This window comes from Sander vitreus, chromosome 11 (assembly GCF_031162955.1).
Source record: "Sander vitreus isolate 19-12246 chromosome 11, sanVit1, whole genome shotgun sequence".
NCBI classification, from domain to species: domain Eukaryota; kingdom Metazoa; phylum Chordata; class Actinopteri; order Perciformes; family Percidae; genus Sander; species Sander vitreus.
In genome coordinates, this window is record NC_135865.1 from 14112812 (window position 1) to 14126613 (window position 13802).

The window sequence follows — 13802 nt, forward strand, 5'->3', positions numbered from 1 at the left end:
TTCCCAGGGGCGCCGCCAGGAATTTTGGGCCCCATGACAAAAAATCTAATTGGGCCCCCTCTGCACAGCTGTTGTCACCACATCTCTAGGACCTAACTGTCCCATCAAAAGCTTTACATAACTCTAATTAAAGGCTTGCAACTGTCTTGCTGCTTGTAGTTCAATACTAGTACTAGCACAATATTTACTGCTGTACTGTAGTCTAGTATGCAGTTCACTATTTGATGCAAGATTAGAAGCAACCATGCACATGCAGGCTCAGGTAAGCTACTCACTGTTTCCAACTGTCCAGCATCCAGTACAGACAGTAGGTTGTTGTTGTTTTCTTTTATTTTATTTCATAATTATCATTATGTGAGAAAATAATTAGTAATGTGTTTGAATTTCTGTCATTAATAAATATTTCATTTTCTTTTTTGTAATGGTAAAAAGAGCAAGAGAGACAGAGAAATCCCCACAGACTCCCTGCAATGATGCTAACTGGCATGTAATTGAACACAATGTTGCTCACCTTCTTCACTGGGACAGGGAGGGGCACAGTTAGGGGGAGACTGGGGTGCTGCTGACTCATCTGTTGTTAAGTCTGCTAAAAGGGGCAGGGACAATGATTTAATATGAATATCTTGCTAAAAGTTTCCCTGCACTGATTAAATGGTGATCAAATGTAGGCTAACACTAGTCTGTAGCTAGCTAGCTAGCTAGCCTATTTCACTATGGACATTAAGCCAACAGGTTAATACCACTCACAGACTATAGGTTACCCACCTTTCTTGGTGAAAAACTGGGTTACAGTTTGACACCCTTTCCTTTGTCTTTTCTCTCTCTCTTTTCTCATTCCTTTTTTGAAAACCAGATTTTGATTTAACGTTACTTGCTAACATTGTGGTCACTGTACTTCTGGCGCATCTACTGCAACTAAACACCATCACTGAGTGCTCTAAGGCAGGACCAAACCATTTCATGCAGATACAGGGGGGTGATCGGTCAACATGGATGTTTACTTTTTGTTCAATGGGGATATTTAACTTTTACTGCCAAAAACAAATAAAAACAAAGAGATCATTAATTGTATTATTATATTTGAAATATATATAATGAATGATGAAGGTTTAATAATTTTATATTAGTTTTTACCTATTTTTTGGGGCCCCTGTCAGTCATGGGCCCTTGCAATTGTCCTAACTTTCCCCCCTATACGGCGACCCTGTGTCTTCCCCCTCTCTCTCCCCTTTATCACCTAGCTGTCCTGTCAAAAATTAAAGGTGGAAAAGTCAAAAAAAGAAAAAAAAAAAGAAAATCAAGTTTAGTTTAATTTATGTCCAAAACTGCTTTGAGGAGTGATAGATTGAATATAATATCATTTTTTAAGAGTAATTTCTCAAATGGAATCAAATGATAATCATATCTTTATTAAACATGTTTCGAGTAAGAGACATTTTAATTCCTAAAATGATGTTCATGTGTGTGGTTTTGCATGTTTCTGGTAATGACATGACACACTGCTTTACGTCTGTACATACTGTACAGTAAACTACATCTAGCACATCATCTACAACTCCTATTGTTTTTTCTGAATTCATCACAGTGAATGACATTTTTATTTGTTGTCAAGGTAACATTCACATTGTGTGGTCATGCAGCTGTCAGTGCAGCTTGATTTGAACATATTTTCCTGCATTTCAGTTTTGTAGTAGTAGGGGAAGGTAGATTTCTCTCCTGGTGCTCAGACGATCTCAACTTCATTAATGTTCATGTAGAATAACATGAAATGGAGCTTTGATTTAGTTTTTCTTTCAGATGCTTGGATGAAGAATACAATTGGTTGCAAGACTATTATCACAAAACAACCAGTTTACCAGGGAACTAGAGCTGGGCAATATGGAGAAAATCAAATATCACAATATTTTTCACCAAATACATTGATATCGATATTGCGGCGATATTGTAGGGTTGACTATTGGTGCTTTCACAAAATATTTTCACAATGAGATTTTTGATAAATAATCAATAACTTTGATATAATGACTAAGAGAGGGAAACAATAGAACGCTAGAACAGTCTGGTAAGTTCAGAAAATTACATCACTTCACTGTAATGTAGCCTTTAAAACCAGGTAAAGACAACACTTGTGTCATATTGTGATATTACGATATCCAAAATTTAAGACTATATCTAGCCTAGGCCTGCACGATATTGGAAAAAACTTACATTGAGAGATTTTTTTCCCTGCGATATATATTGCGATATGAAAAAAAGACTAATTTTTTACAAGAGGACATAAATAGCCCTATTTAGAAATACTAAATCATTCTCAACTACTGGGGTGATTTGTAGGGGAGTGCATCTACAAAGAAAATAAAAATGAAAAAGGAAATTTTCTTATGTGAACCAGTCTTTGTTGAACTTTAATGCTTTACAAAAACCAAAGCAAGTAAGCGCTGTGATTACTCTTCTGAAGTGATTTTGGAAATGGAAATTAGGAAGAAATACACTGGTTGACTGACATGACACCATTGTGTTCATATAATATCAATCCAGGCTAAAGTGAATGATATTAATAATGCATGCATGTTGCTTCCTCTAAATGTCAGGTTGTGGTCGACTAGCGGGGCCTGCTTTGGTTGTTTGATAAATTGATTCAAAATTGATCATGACTGTTGGTTTGCTGTGCATGCAGAGCCTGCATGTCACACTCTTGCAACAAACTGTGTATCCAAGAGCACTTAAAATCAGTGTAAATTACGTTAAATCAGAAACAGACTGCTGTTGTAGATTAGTGTTGCAGCTCCGAACCATAACGTTAGTTGGGACAGACGCCTTGTTTCTTTAGGCTAACTATGTTAGCTTTAGCCTGGCTGGTAGCAGCTTTCTGCGGTGAAAAATGGCCGGGATATGTCGTGATTACGTTGCATTAATCAGGTGATTTAGTTTGTCTTTGCAGCGAACATAAAACACTGACTACTGTAGCTTCACTATCCATGGAAAAGCATGTGCATCACTGTGTCAGCGGCAGCTGCCGTTTACGGTACTTTTCTACACACGGGAGAGCGTCACTTCCCATAACAACCCCCCCCCCCGTCGGACTAACGTTACGTCACATGACCACCTGTCTTAAAGGGGAAGGGTCGGCCGGTAACGATCATGGAAAAGGAGAACGGTGAAAGTTTTACTTTTTTATCAAGCAGCAAAGAAGTTGTAGCGTCAACATCGCAACGTCCTGCGATGTGACTATCGCGCATGCGCACATCGCGATGTAGACGATGAAACAAAATATCGTGCAGCCCTAATCTAGCCTCATATATTGATTTCGATAAAATATCGATATATTGCCCAGCTCTACAGGGAACTCACAGTAGATTTGCTTCTGAGGCAGCAATTTGCATGTACCAATCTATTTTTAGGATTACATGTCTTCTTAAGAAAAGCACTTTGCAGAAGTTGTTGGGTTATTGACTCCAGTTTATAAGTGAGGGGAAAATTAACAAATTTCCTTTTTTTGTTTAGGGTCTCTGCATTTTTTATCTTGTAGAATCGCTTGCGGATATAAGCTGTAGACTTAAAACGTTTACTCATTTCACTAGATTGTTTAACACATCTTCCTTTTTTAAGAATGACTTCAGTGCTTAACTCCAAGTCTTCCAGAGTCGCGGCCAAAACCGATTCGAAAGACCGGTGTTCGCCAGCAGCAACAGCCATCTTCTTTGTTTTCAAGTAGCAGGGAATTCACGCGGAACCGTCGCAACTCTGCCGTCCTTATGTTAAGACCACCCACCGACTCTATACACGATGTGATTGGCCTGACCAGAATTTGTTTTTTCCAGCTCGCAAGCCAACAGAGAGTTGCTAGACTGATCCTGGCTGCAAATTACATTTGCTGCCGCTAGGGTGCATCTAGATTTCTAGGCTATGTAGCATACACTGTAAACTTGAAATAATCTCCATTCTTGCGTTTGTTACAGAGATCAACCTAAACCAAAGTACCTATTTAGCAGAGTTCATTTCCTCACATGCCCTGCAGTAAGCAGGTTTTCTTGCTTTTAAGGTTAGAAAGAGGCAAAGCTGCCAGCTACTGAAACTAATTACCATACCAAAGTCTAATGTTACGTTGGAGTTGCTTTGAAATAGCTTAAATATGATGATTTGCTAAATATATGTTTAGAATTTGTCTGACACCGGTTTTCCGTGAAACTGCAGGTGTTTTAGTTTAATCCTATTCATTCAGCCAAAAACTGAACTTTCTTCTTTTTTTTTTGCTCACATCAAATGTGCATGTTTTAATTTGGCTGAACCAAACATCTATTTGTAGACTGAGATCTTTCCTGAGACAGCTACAGCACCTGTAAGCATTAATGATAATAATAATAAAATAATGACTTCCTCTGGTAATCATCTACAGTAACTTTTCACAGTTTTGCCATTCATGAAGGGAAAAGAGAAGTTGAATAACTGTTGGTTATGAAACTTTCTTTATACATATTCTTGATACAACAATTAGTTCCTCTGTATTTGAAAATAAAATGTCACAAGGTGATCAACTGGTCAGTTGACTGAGATATGATTGGTTTATGGAGACTATATAGAATTTAACACTTTCATTATTTTCAACATCATAAATTGGTAGTGTGTTCACAGCCGGACCGTTGCATCACTGCAAGAAACACAGAAAAACAATATATAACTCAGTTTCTATTTTGTAACTGCAGTCGGCCCCTCGGAGTCCCCTGAGCATCAACAAGACAAAGCTGTGTGCCACATATATATTTAAAAATGAAATGTAATTCATTGACAGTTTGCACTGGATTGCAGTGCATTTCTGCTGTAAATCACTGCATCTATGTTTAGTGTTGCAGTACATGTATACGTACAGTACTATTTTCAATCCTGAACATCTTCAGTTTCAGAGTTTAGTATAGTTTTTTTTTAGTCACAGTATTACTCTTTCGAAGGTGTAGAAGCATATCCATTAAAACCCATCGACGACCAGGAAAAAATGAAGTACATAGTTTCATTTATAGCTTTTTTTTTATGCTTATGTCAATAAAATAGTGATTCTGTCATTCACATTATATCTGTGTTAGTAGAACATATAGCTATATTGTATATCATTTATTAATTTGAATGTAATAACATTGCATTAATGTCGCAATAGCACAGAGCTGAGGTGGGAACATATCAAAGGGGTTTGTTGAATGTTACTTTTAGCTGTTTTTTTCAGAGGACAAAAATATTAATTCTCACTGTGAATTATTATTGTTTAGAGACAGAGATATTACACTTAGAAGTTGTACAAGACTTCTGATCTTAATTGCCTTGAATCTTTGTTTTCGCCTCACTTGGTCGTGTAGAAAAACGGCACGTTGCAGTTAGGGTGAAGGTGCGCATCAACACAGCGAGAATGGAAAGCTAGAGGACAATCTTCATGCAGATTAGTGTCTGAGTCCACCTCAACAAGAGGAATCTGGGATCAAAGAGTTCATCTTACAAGACATGTCAATAATGGAATATAGTATAGAATAGGCTAACAGTTACCATATGTGGCAAATGTTTGGAGAGTCTAGAGTTATCCATGTATTGCTAATTTGTCAGAATTATGAGTTTATAATCGCATAACGGACAGGTTGACAGAAAGATGTGAATGTTTAGTTAAGCACTGAAATGTGAGTGACTGTGTCTCAGAAGACTCATTACCTGTGAGCACGAGGGGAACCTTTTCACTGTACTTGCTTGGGATAAAGCTACAGGCAGGGACATTGAATTAGACTGATAGACCCGAGGACAGACCGAGCCACTGTTTTCTTCCCAGACGATCGCGGTCATCTTTTATAATGAATGCTCTGTTTCAGGAAGAGTGTGTGTCAGGCTTAGAAAATGCCACAGAGAGTTTGTTTCCTATGCTCCTTTCTGTGTTGCTAAGCAAACACAAATTCATTTGAGTTTCTAGACTTTTTATATTCAATCTGACTGTTTCTATCATTTCATATATGGGGAATTTTGAAACGAGGAGGGTGAGAAATTATGATTTATAGTCTTAATGAGGGAGCTAAGTTGTTAAATAGTCATTATTTAAGACATGATGTAATAAGCTTTTACAAGAAAAATAACTGGCTCCCTAATGCAGCGTGAATATGCTGACATTTGGTATAAATAATACAAAATGGTAATAAATGAAGTTAACAGCTTGAAAACAAAACCTTCGTTACAGGTCCTTGATGTATCAGCTCAGTTAAATGTTTCATCTGTGGCATGAAATACCACATTTTTGTTGAAAATCCAAATAATACATGCTTTAGTTAAAACAAGCCTAAGAGTAGCTATACTATGCTGTACTTAGGCACAGCAGTGCTTTGAGCTAAAAGCTACTGTCAGCCTGCTAAAATGCTCATAATGACAATGCTAACATGCTAATGTTTAGCGAATATAATGTTTGCTATGTTTACCAAAAATTTCAAAATGTTGTCATGATCAGGTTTGTGCTTTTCTTCGTATTACTCATTTTGGCCACAGGCTGAAGTGCACCACTACCCCATGTTCTAAATAGGACTAAAGGCATTCATCATCCGTTCATTTTAGCAAAATTCATGCTATCTTAAATGTGAATCATATTATTCTGACAAAGTCACAGTTACATTTGACTATTAAGTGTATCACATATGGATCTATGAATGCTATTTGGAACATTGAATTTTTAACAAAGCGACCAGAAATGTAGTGGTAAAGTAGGAATGACAGTTGTCCTTGTTATTTCAAGGCCCGAGGACTGTGTCCTACAAAATTCAGTATTCAAGTTCAAGTATTCTGCTCTCTGCAGTTGTCACATCTGACAGTACTGCTCCACACATTATTCAGTAATCCACTTTCACAGTCAGATTACAATACTGTATAATATAATTTGACACTTTTAAAATCAGACTGGTGTTGATGGTTTGCTGAGTACGATTTGTCCTGAAAATTCATATCCTGTATTTATCTGTAGCTATAGACTGATGGATTGGAGAGGCTGAGCCTGTGTTTGATGGACACTTTGTTCAATCATCCAGCTCAGCTCTCAAGCTGTGTCCATCAGATTTAAGCCAGTGTCCAAATGAAGAGTGTCAGCAGGATCAGTTGAGGTTAACAGTCCAGTAGACACCAACCCGTCTCCATGATGGGTTGTAGGGAATCCTCTTAACCTGGGACCGTGCAGCAAATGTGAACTATGTGTCCCCCTTTCATGGAAATCACTGCATCTGCTCTTAGAGATTATTAAAGAGAGCACAGTCATAAATCCGTGGGAGGTTATTTACCTGTGGTGAAGGGAACTGGCTTTGCCCAGCAACAGCAACAACGACAGAAATGCTGATGCAGGCATTTGAATGTAGCAGCATAGAGCAAAGAAGACTAGTAGTAACTCTAGAAAAGATTTTGCTTTCATATTACTTTTTCATTCATTCATTAATACATTCTCCTAAATCTCCGAATTCAAGACCTCCTAATCGATTATATTAAAATGAAATATAGCTGCCAGACTATGCAGTGCTTCATACCCACTCAGCCCAAGCCAAAGCCACCAGGAGAAAGCTTAAGCAGAAGTATGTATTAAATGTCTTACACTCCAGTCCACATTCACTTATGTGTGAGGAACATTTAACAGTGCAAGCGAGAATGCCATTACTTTGTCTGTATGTGCAGTTATTTAGTGTTATTGAAGGAAATACGACACACTGTTCATATGTGCACATCCTGCATGCTAGCAGTACATGTATTGCTCTTGAAACACCAGTTTTGTACATGCTCATTGATCTGGAAAATTACATCTATGCTCTGTTTTTTTTCCCCACCAGTATACAGTAGAAAATTACACTTTACCCTTTAGTGTACAGAGATAGAACTAGCATGCTTTGCTGCACTCTCCTCAGCCTGAAGAGTCGGATAATAAACCCTGCCCAATGTTTTCACTACAAAACCGATCTCTCAGAATTTATCTGTAGTTCATTCCCTTTTGTCATGGACCAATTCAAATTCAAACAGATTAGAGACCCACTTTTTTCTCTCACAACATCAGATTATATATTTATCAAAGAAGTACATTTTTAACATGTATTATAATTGTAACTTTTGGTAGTCATACAGCTTCCGGTTCGCATGTCGCATGTGGAGTTGTGTGCACGTCGGAGGTTCTTCTTTTTTTCGATAAAAATATATGACAAAGAGGGGCGGCCTCTAGCTCACCCAGTAAGAGCGTTCGCCCCATGTTGGCTGAGTCCTGCTGCCCTTTGCTGCTTGTCATCCCCCATCTCTCTCACCCTTTCCGGTATAAAAATATATGACAAAGAACAAACCTCAAGACAAAAAAGTTTACAGAAGGATAACTTTGTATCCAGCTTGGTTAACGTGTTGAGGAAATGTCAACCATAACGCAACAATGAGTGAGAAAGGTGGAAAGACACTGCGAAGCAACGCTGACAAAAACATGGAAACAAGTGAGAATCAGGCTATCGCACAAAAGCTACGAAAATTGAGTGAGCACATCGCGAGACTGAATGATAACTTGGAGACGATGCTTGATGAAAAAATTAGAAGTCCACATGTATCCCTGGACAAGAACTTTAATAGTAAATTTGACAGTTTCCGTGACTCGATGATAAAACTTGTAAAAGATAATCAAGATGACCTAAAAGTAGAAATTGAAAAACAGGCCAGAGAAGTGCAGAGAACAGCCTAGACATGGAAATTGGAATCATGGCAGCTCGCATGGAACAGATTGAGCAAAATATCAAGAAAACAGCTGCAACAGATTTCAACCCAGAAACCGGAATAATGGTTTTTGGCCTGCCCTTCGAGGAAGGTGAACAGGAGACGCAGACAGTGTCCAGGCTAATGTTGGAGGGGCTGCGGTGTGATTCCGTACCCAGCTTGGTGGCAGTGGAGAGGCTGAAGCCTAAAGGGCGCGGACCGGGCCCGGTCAGGATCCAGTTGGCTTCAGTCAGAGACAAAGTTGCGCTCCTGAGAAGGAAATACAAGCTACGGGATGATGATCGATACAACAAGGTATATATCCGATTGGCAAAATCCCACGCGGAGAGGCTTTTGGATTTGAACTTTCGTACCATTTTGAAGGAGATCCCGTCAGGGAAAGACTTTTTTGTAACAGGGAATGGATGCCTTGTGAAACGCAATGAGGAGCAACAGCAACGCACACCAGATACTGGAAGATCAACTGTTTCTCGGACCCATCATGTTCAAAATTCCATTTCTTTAGTACACTGGAACATTAACAGACTATAGGTAACTGTAAATTAAGAATGGTTATACTGAATACTTTAAATCCGGATATAATTTCGCTGAATAAGACGCATTTATTTGATGACAAAGTAATCGACTTGGAAGGTTATACATGGTTTGGTTATAACAGAACAAAACATGTTAAAGCACCTAAAGGCTCTGGTGGGGTTGGGTTTTGTGTTAAAAACAACCTGGTGGAATTATACAAAATTGATGTAGTAGACAAACTGGTGGATGGTATTCTAGGTTTAAAATTTTTGCATTTGAAATCAGGTTATAGTGTTGTTGTTGTTTTTACCTGTTACCTGCCACCTGAAAAGTCAGTATGGGGAAAGGACGCCTCTTTTTTTCTTCAATCATGTTTTGAGTCAGATCTATTTATGTTCAGAAGTTGAAGCAATTGTTGTCTGTGGAGATTTCAACAGTAGGATAGGTGCTTTTAATGACTACCTAAAAGAAGTGGATGCGATGCCCCCTAGAGTCTTCTTGGATGGTTCTGTAAACAAGCACGGAGAATCAATGATTGAATTATTAAAATAATCTAAGTTATGTATTGTTAATGGGAGGATATGTCCTTTTAAGTGATAACTATACATCGGTATCTGTCAAGGGTAAAGCGGTAGTTGATTATATACTTGTTCCATATGACTGCCTTCAAATATGTGACTCTTTTGAAATGTTAGTTCCAAATCAACTAATTAAATGGCAAATTGTATGGATTTGATTGAAGAAAGAAGCAGAGTCCCAGATCATTCTTTACTGTGGTTACATTTTTTTTTTTAATAAAGACTCATTGTCATGTAGCTTATCAGGAGAGTTTACAAAATTCATCCACAAAAAGGAAAGTCAGCAGGACTTTACCAGCTAACTTTTTATCCTCGAGTTTACAACAATCAACCCTTTTGAAAATGAAGCATGATATACAATTATGTTCTAGAGAACAAGAACATTTAGATTAGAGATGTACCGATACCAGTATCGGTATCGGCTCCGATACTGCCTAAAACGCTGGTATCGGTATCGGGAAGTACTGGAGTTTATACACCGATCCGATACCACGTAATAAAGCCCTAAAGAAAAAATATGTTAAAGTAGTTTATTTATGTTCTTTTTCCGTTATAACTGACTGTCAAGCTGGATAATAAAAGAACGTTCTGTGGCCTTCATGTTTCACAAAGAGTTTAACCTGAGTCAGACCGACAACAAAGATAGAAATCATATCACATCCATACAGGGATAGTAGTATACAGTTCTTAAAACATAATAAAATATATGACACACTGGTATCGGATCGGTACTCGGTATCGGCCGATACGCAAGTTCAGGTATCGGTATCGGGAAGCAAAGAATGGTATCAGACCATCTCTAATTTAGATACCTGGTATGTCAGCCTTTGTAAATTATTTAAAGAAGACATAGAGTTTGAGATTGAAGCTGGAGAAAGCCATTAATTACGAAACCTTATTGGAACAAAGAGTTAAAAGAACTGTGGCAATCTATGCGTAAAGCAGAAAATATGTTTCTGAACTGCTCAAATAATTTTATAGAAAATAAGAACTTATCAGAAACCTTCAAGAATAGTCAAAATAGGTTTGATAAAAGATACAGATTCTACAAAAGACGTTATCAAAGAGGACAGGTATTAAACTTGAAGAGAATCCAAACGTCTGACCCTAAGAGATTTTGGGCAGAAATTAATAAACTAGGGCCAAGGCATAGTTGGAAAATACCCATGGAAGTATTATAGAGGGATTAGTTTAACGAGGACAGTTTATAAGCTGTATTCTACAATACTTAATGAGAGGCTCATGTTGTATCTAGAGAAAGAAGAGCTCCTCGTGGAAGAACAAAATGGGTTCCGTAAGTCAAGATCATGTCTTCATCACATTTATGTATTGTCTACAGTTATAACTAAAATAATAAGTGAAAATAAGCCTACATATTCGTGCTTTATTGATTTTCAGTAAGCGTTTGATATGATCAATAGGGATCTGTTGGCATATAAACTTATAGAGTACGGGGTAAATGGAAATTTTTATTGGGCTCTGAAGTCTGTTTATCACAAGCCCATATCATGTGTTAGATTAAATGAACTCCACACAAACTGGCTCCCAACATCATCAGGGGTAAAACAGGGTGATGCTTTGTCCCCCACTTTATTTTCAATTTATATAAATGATTTGGCAAAGGAAATTAAAGCATTGAATTGTGGGATAACCTGTGGAAATGAAATGATAAGTATTCTTCTGTACGCAGATGACATAGTTTTACTGTCACCCTCTGAAGATAATATGCAGCAGATGCTATCCTATGTTGATGATTGGTGTAATAAGTGGAGACTGTTTATCAATAGAAAGAAAACAGAAATAATTCACTTCTTTAGAAGTTTTAAAAGAAGCCACTGAGTTTGCCTGCCTATGTGGATCATTATCCTTCATTAAAGCTTAATTTGTAGTCAAAATAGCACTATAGTTATCACATATTTATTTAACTTTTGCACTCTTACTTCTTTGAGTTCTTGACAAACCACCATAACATTTTCTCTCTCCACTTGTTAGAACAGAGCACATAGCCAACAGACTGGGGTCAGGGAGGTTTAGTTTATTTAAAAAAAAAAAAAAAAATATATATATATATATATATATAAAAAATTTAAATAACTTCTCAGCACAATCTACCAAAATTATATAAATAATTCAATTAAGAAATTCCCATGTTCAAAGGTCAGTCAGTACTCATTACCTTCAGCCCTATTAAAGAGGAGATGTGGAGCATTTTTATAGTGGGCTTTTCAAATGTACAGTACTGTAGTTCTTCTCATATGGTTTCCCTATCAAGAATATACTGTACAAACAAAGTGATTTATTTTACAATGCAATTTGACATTAGCATTTCACGTCCTCAGTGAGAATAAAACAAGAGTTTTGATTACTCATCAGATATCCTTGTGTTTTTGTGTCTGTTATGTTTCAGCTGTGATATCTCGGAGCCATGAGGGTCCGGGGGAGATGGGCAAGGCAGTGAACGTCCCCAAGGACGATCAGGAGAAAATGAAGGAGCTCTTTAAGATTAACCAGTTCAATCTAATGGCCAGCGATATGATCGCACTCAACAGAAGTCTGCCGGACGTGAGGTTGGATGGGTACGTAAGCTTGGGTGTCTTTCAGATGCATGCTATGAATCACACTACTGACCCTTTTAACACCTACACACACACACACACACACACACACACACACACACACACACACACACACATCCGCTTTCAAGCAGACCAGCATTACACAGTCCTCACCCTGCTCCTCCGCTGCCTGCAAACCTTTGATACCCATCACACATTGCAAGGCGCTGCGGTTTCTTCATTAAAAAGCTGACATTTCGGCTGATACTTTCTGCTTTTTTTTCTTTATTTCTTGGGATTTCACTCCTGTGTGCAGAGCAGACTTGTATGCCGGGTTCACTACAAACTGTTCCAGGATTCAGACAAATGTGTTGGATGGCTCAGCAAGTATGAAGCAGGTATATGTTCTCTTGTCAAACGAGTCTCAACAGTGTTGCAGACAGTGATGCAGATAAAATACTCTAAACTATCAAAGCAATATTATTCTGATGATTAAAGTAATTTTGTAAATGTAAAGTTTGTTGAATCCTTTAGATTTTATTGGCCTTAATAACTTTATCTAATGTGAAAAGACATCTCTAATTATGGCCACTGTTTCAATGCAGAATCCATTAGGTCCCTCAAGTGTATACATTTGCCCTGACATTTGAATGGGAGTAGGGTTTTGTTTTGCTGTCACTCAAGATCAACTTGAGCACTTAATGAAAATCCAAGGAGCAATTTGTGTGAAACAAGAGCACATTCATCTCGGGCTGCTGATATGCACCAGCATTCGCCTCTCGTGGAGACATTATCCAAGTGATTCATGTTTAAATATTCCAACCGAGCACTAGTTCTCCACAGCACTTTCATTAAGTGGATGCCAAAGGCTCTGCCAGTCAGATACACCATGAGAAATAGGCCACAAGAATGTCTTTTTTTCACACCCACATTCCACAGTTTTTATGCTATTATTGCCTATACCAAGAAAACGCCAACTCTAAGATTTTTTGCAATGTGGAGATGCACATTTAAAAATATTTTGCCTGCATAGTGCAAAAGAAGACATTTTACTGAGAACTAGCTAACATTCAGCTGATTGCAACAGTTTCTTTCTATCCATTATGGCTCTATCCTTTACTCAATATAAATATTAAAGCAGCTTTATTACAGAACACAGCTTAGCTTGCACAATCTCTCCAGCTGTGTAGTGAAAAATATTCAGAGCCATGCAGAATTGCCGGTCGTTGCCTCTGAACGGCAATAACATTTTGCCTTCAAGGCAACCTCCTGACCTAATTGTGTCAGTCCGTGCTGTCACTTTGAATATATAGGACTGAACTAGCAATGCTGTCTGCTCCGATGGCTTCTTTCACCCTCCGTCACCTCCCACAACCCCTCCTTCTGCCCCGGTGCCCACTTCCTCCTCCACCTCTGAAAT

At 38.0% G+C, this 13802-nt stretch overlaps 1 protein-coding gene across 4 annotated transcripts in view; it reads left to right on the forward strand.

The window, feature by feature from the left end:
- The window catches only part of galnt13 (polypeptide N-acetylgalactosaminyltransferase 13), a 37102-nt gene that overhangs the window by 671 nt on the left and 22629 nt on the right, over positions 1–13802 (forward strand). For all 4 annotated transcript variants that reach the window (XM_078262788.1, XM_078262789.1, XM_078262785.1 and 1 more), the window contains one exon: positions 12235–12403. In XM_078262788.1, coding sequence (XP_078118914.1) covers positions 12235–12403 — 169 coding nt within the window. The remainder of the gene's footprint in view (positions 1–12234; positions 12404–13802) is intronic.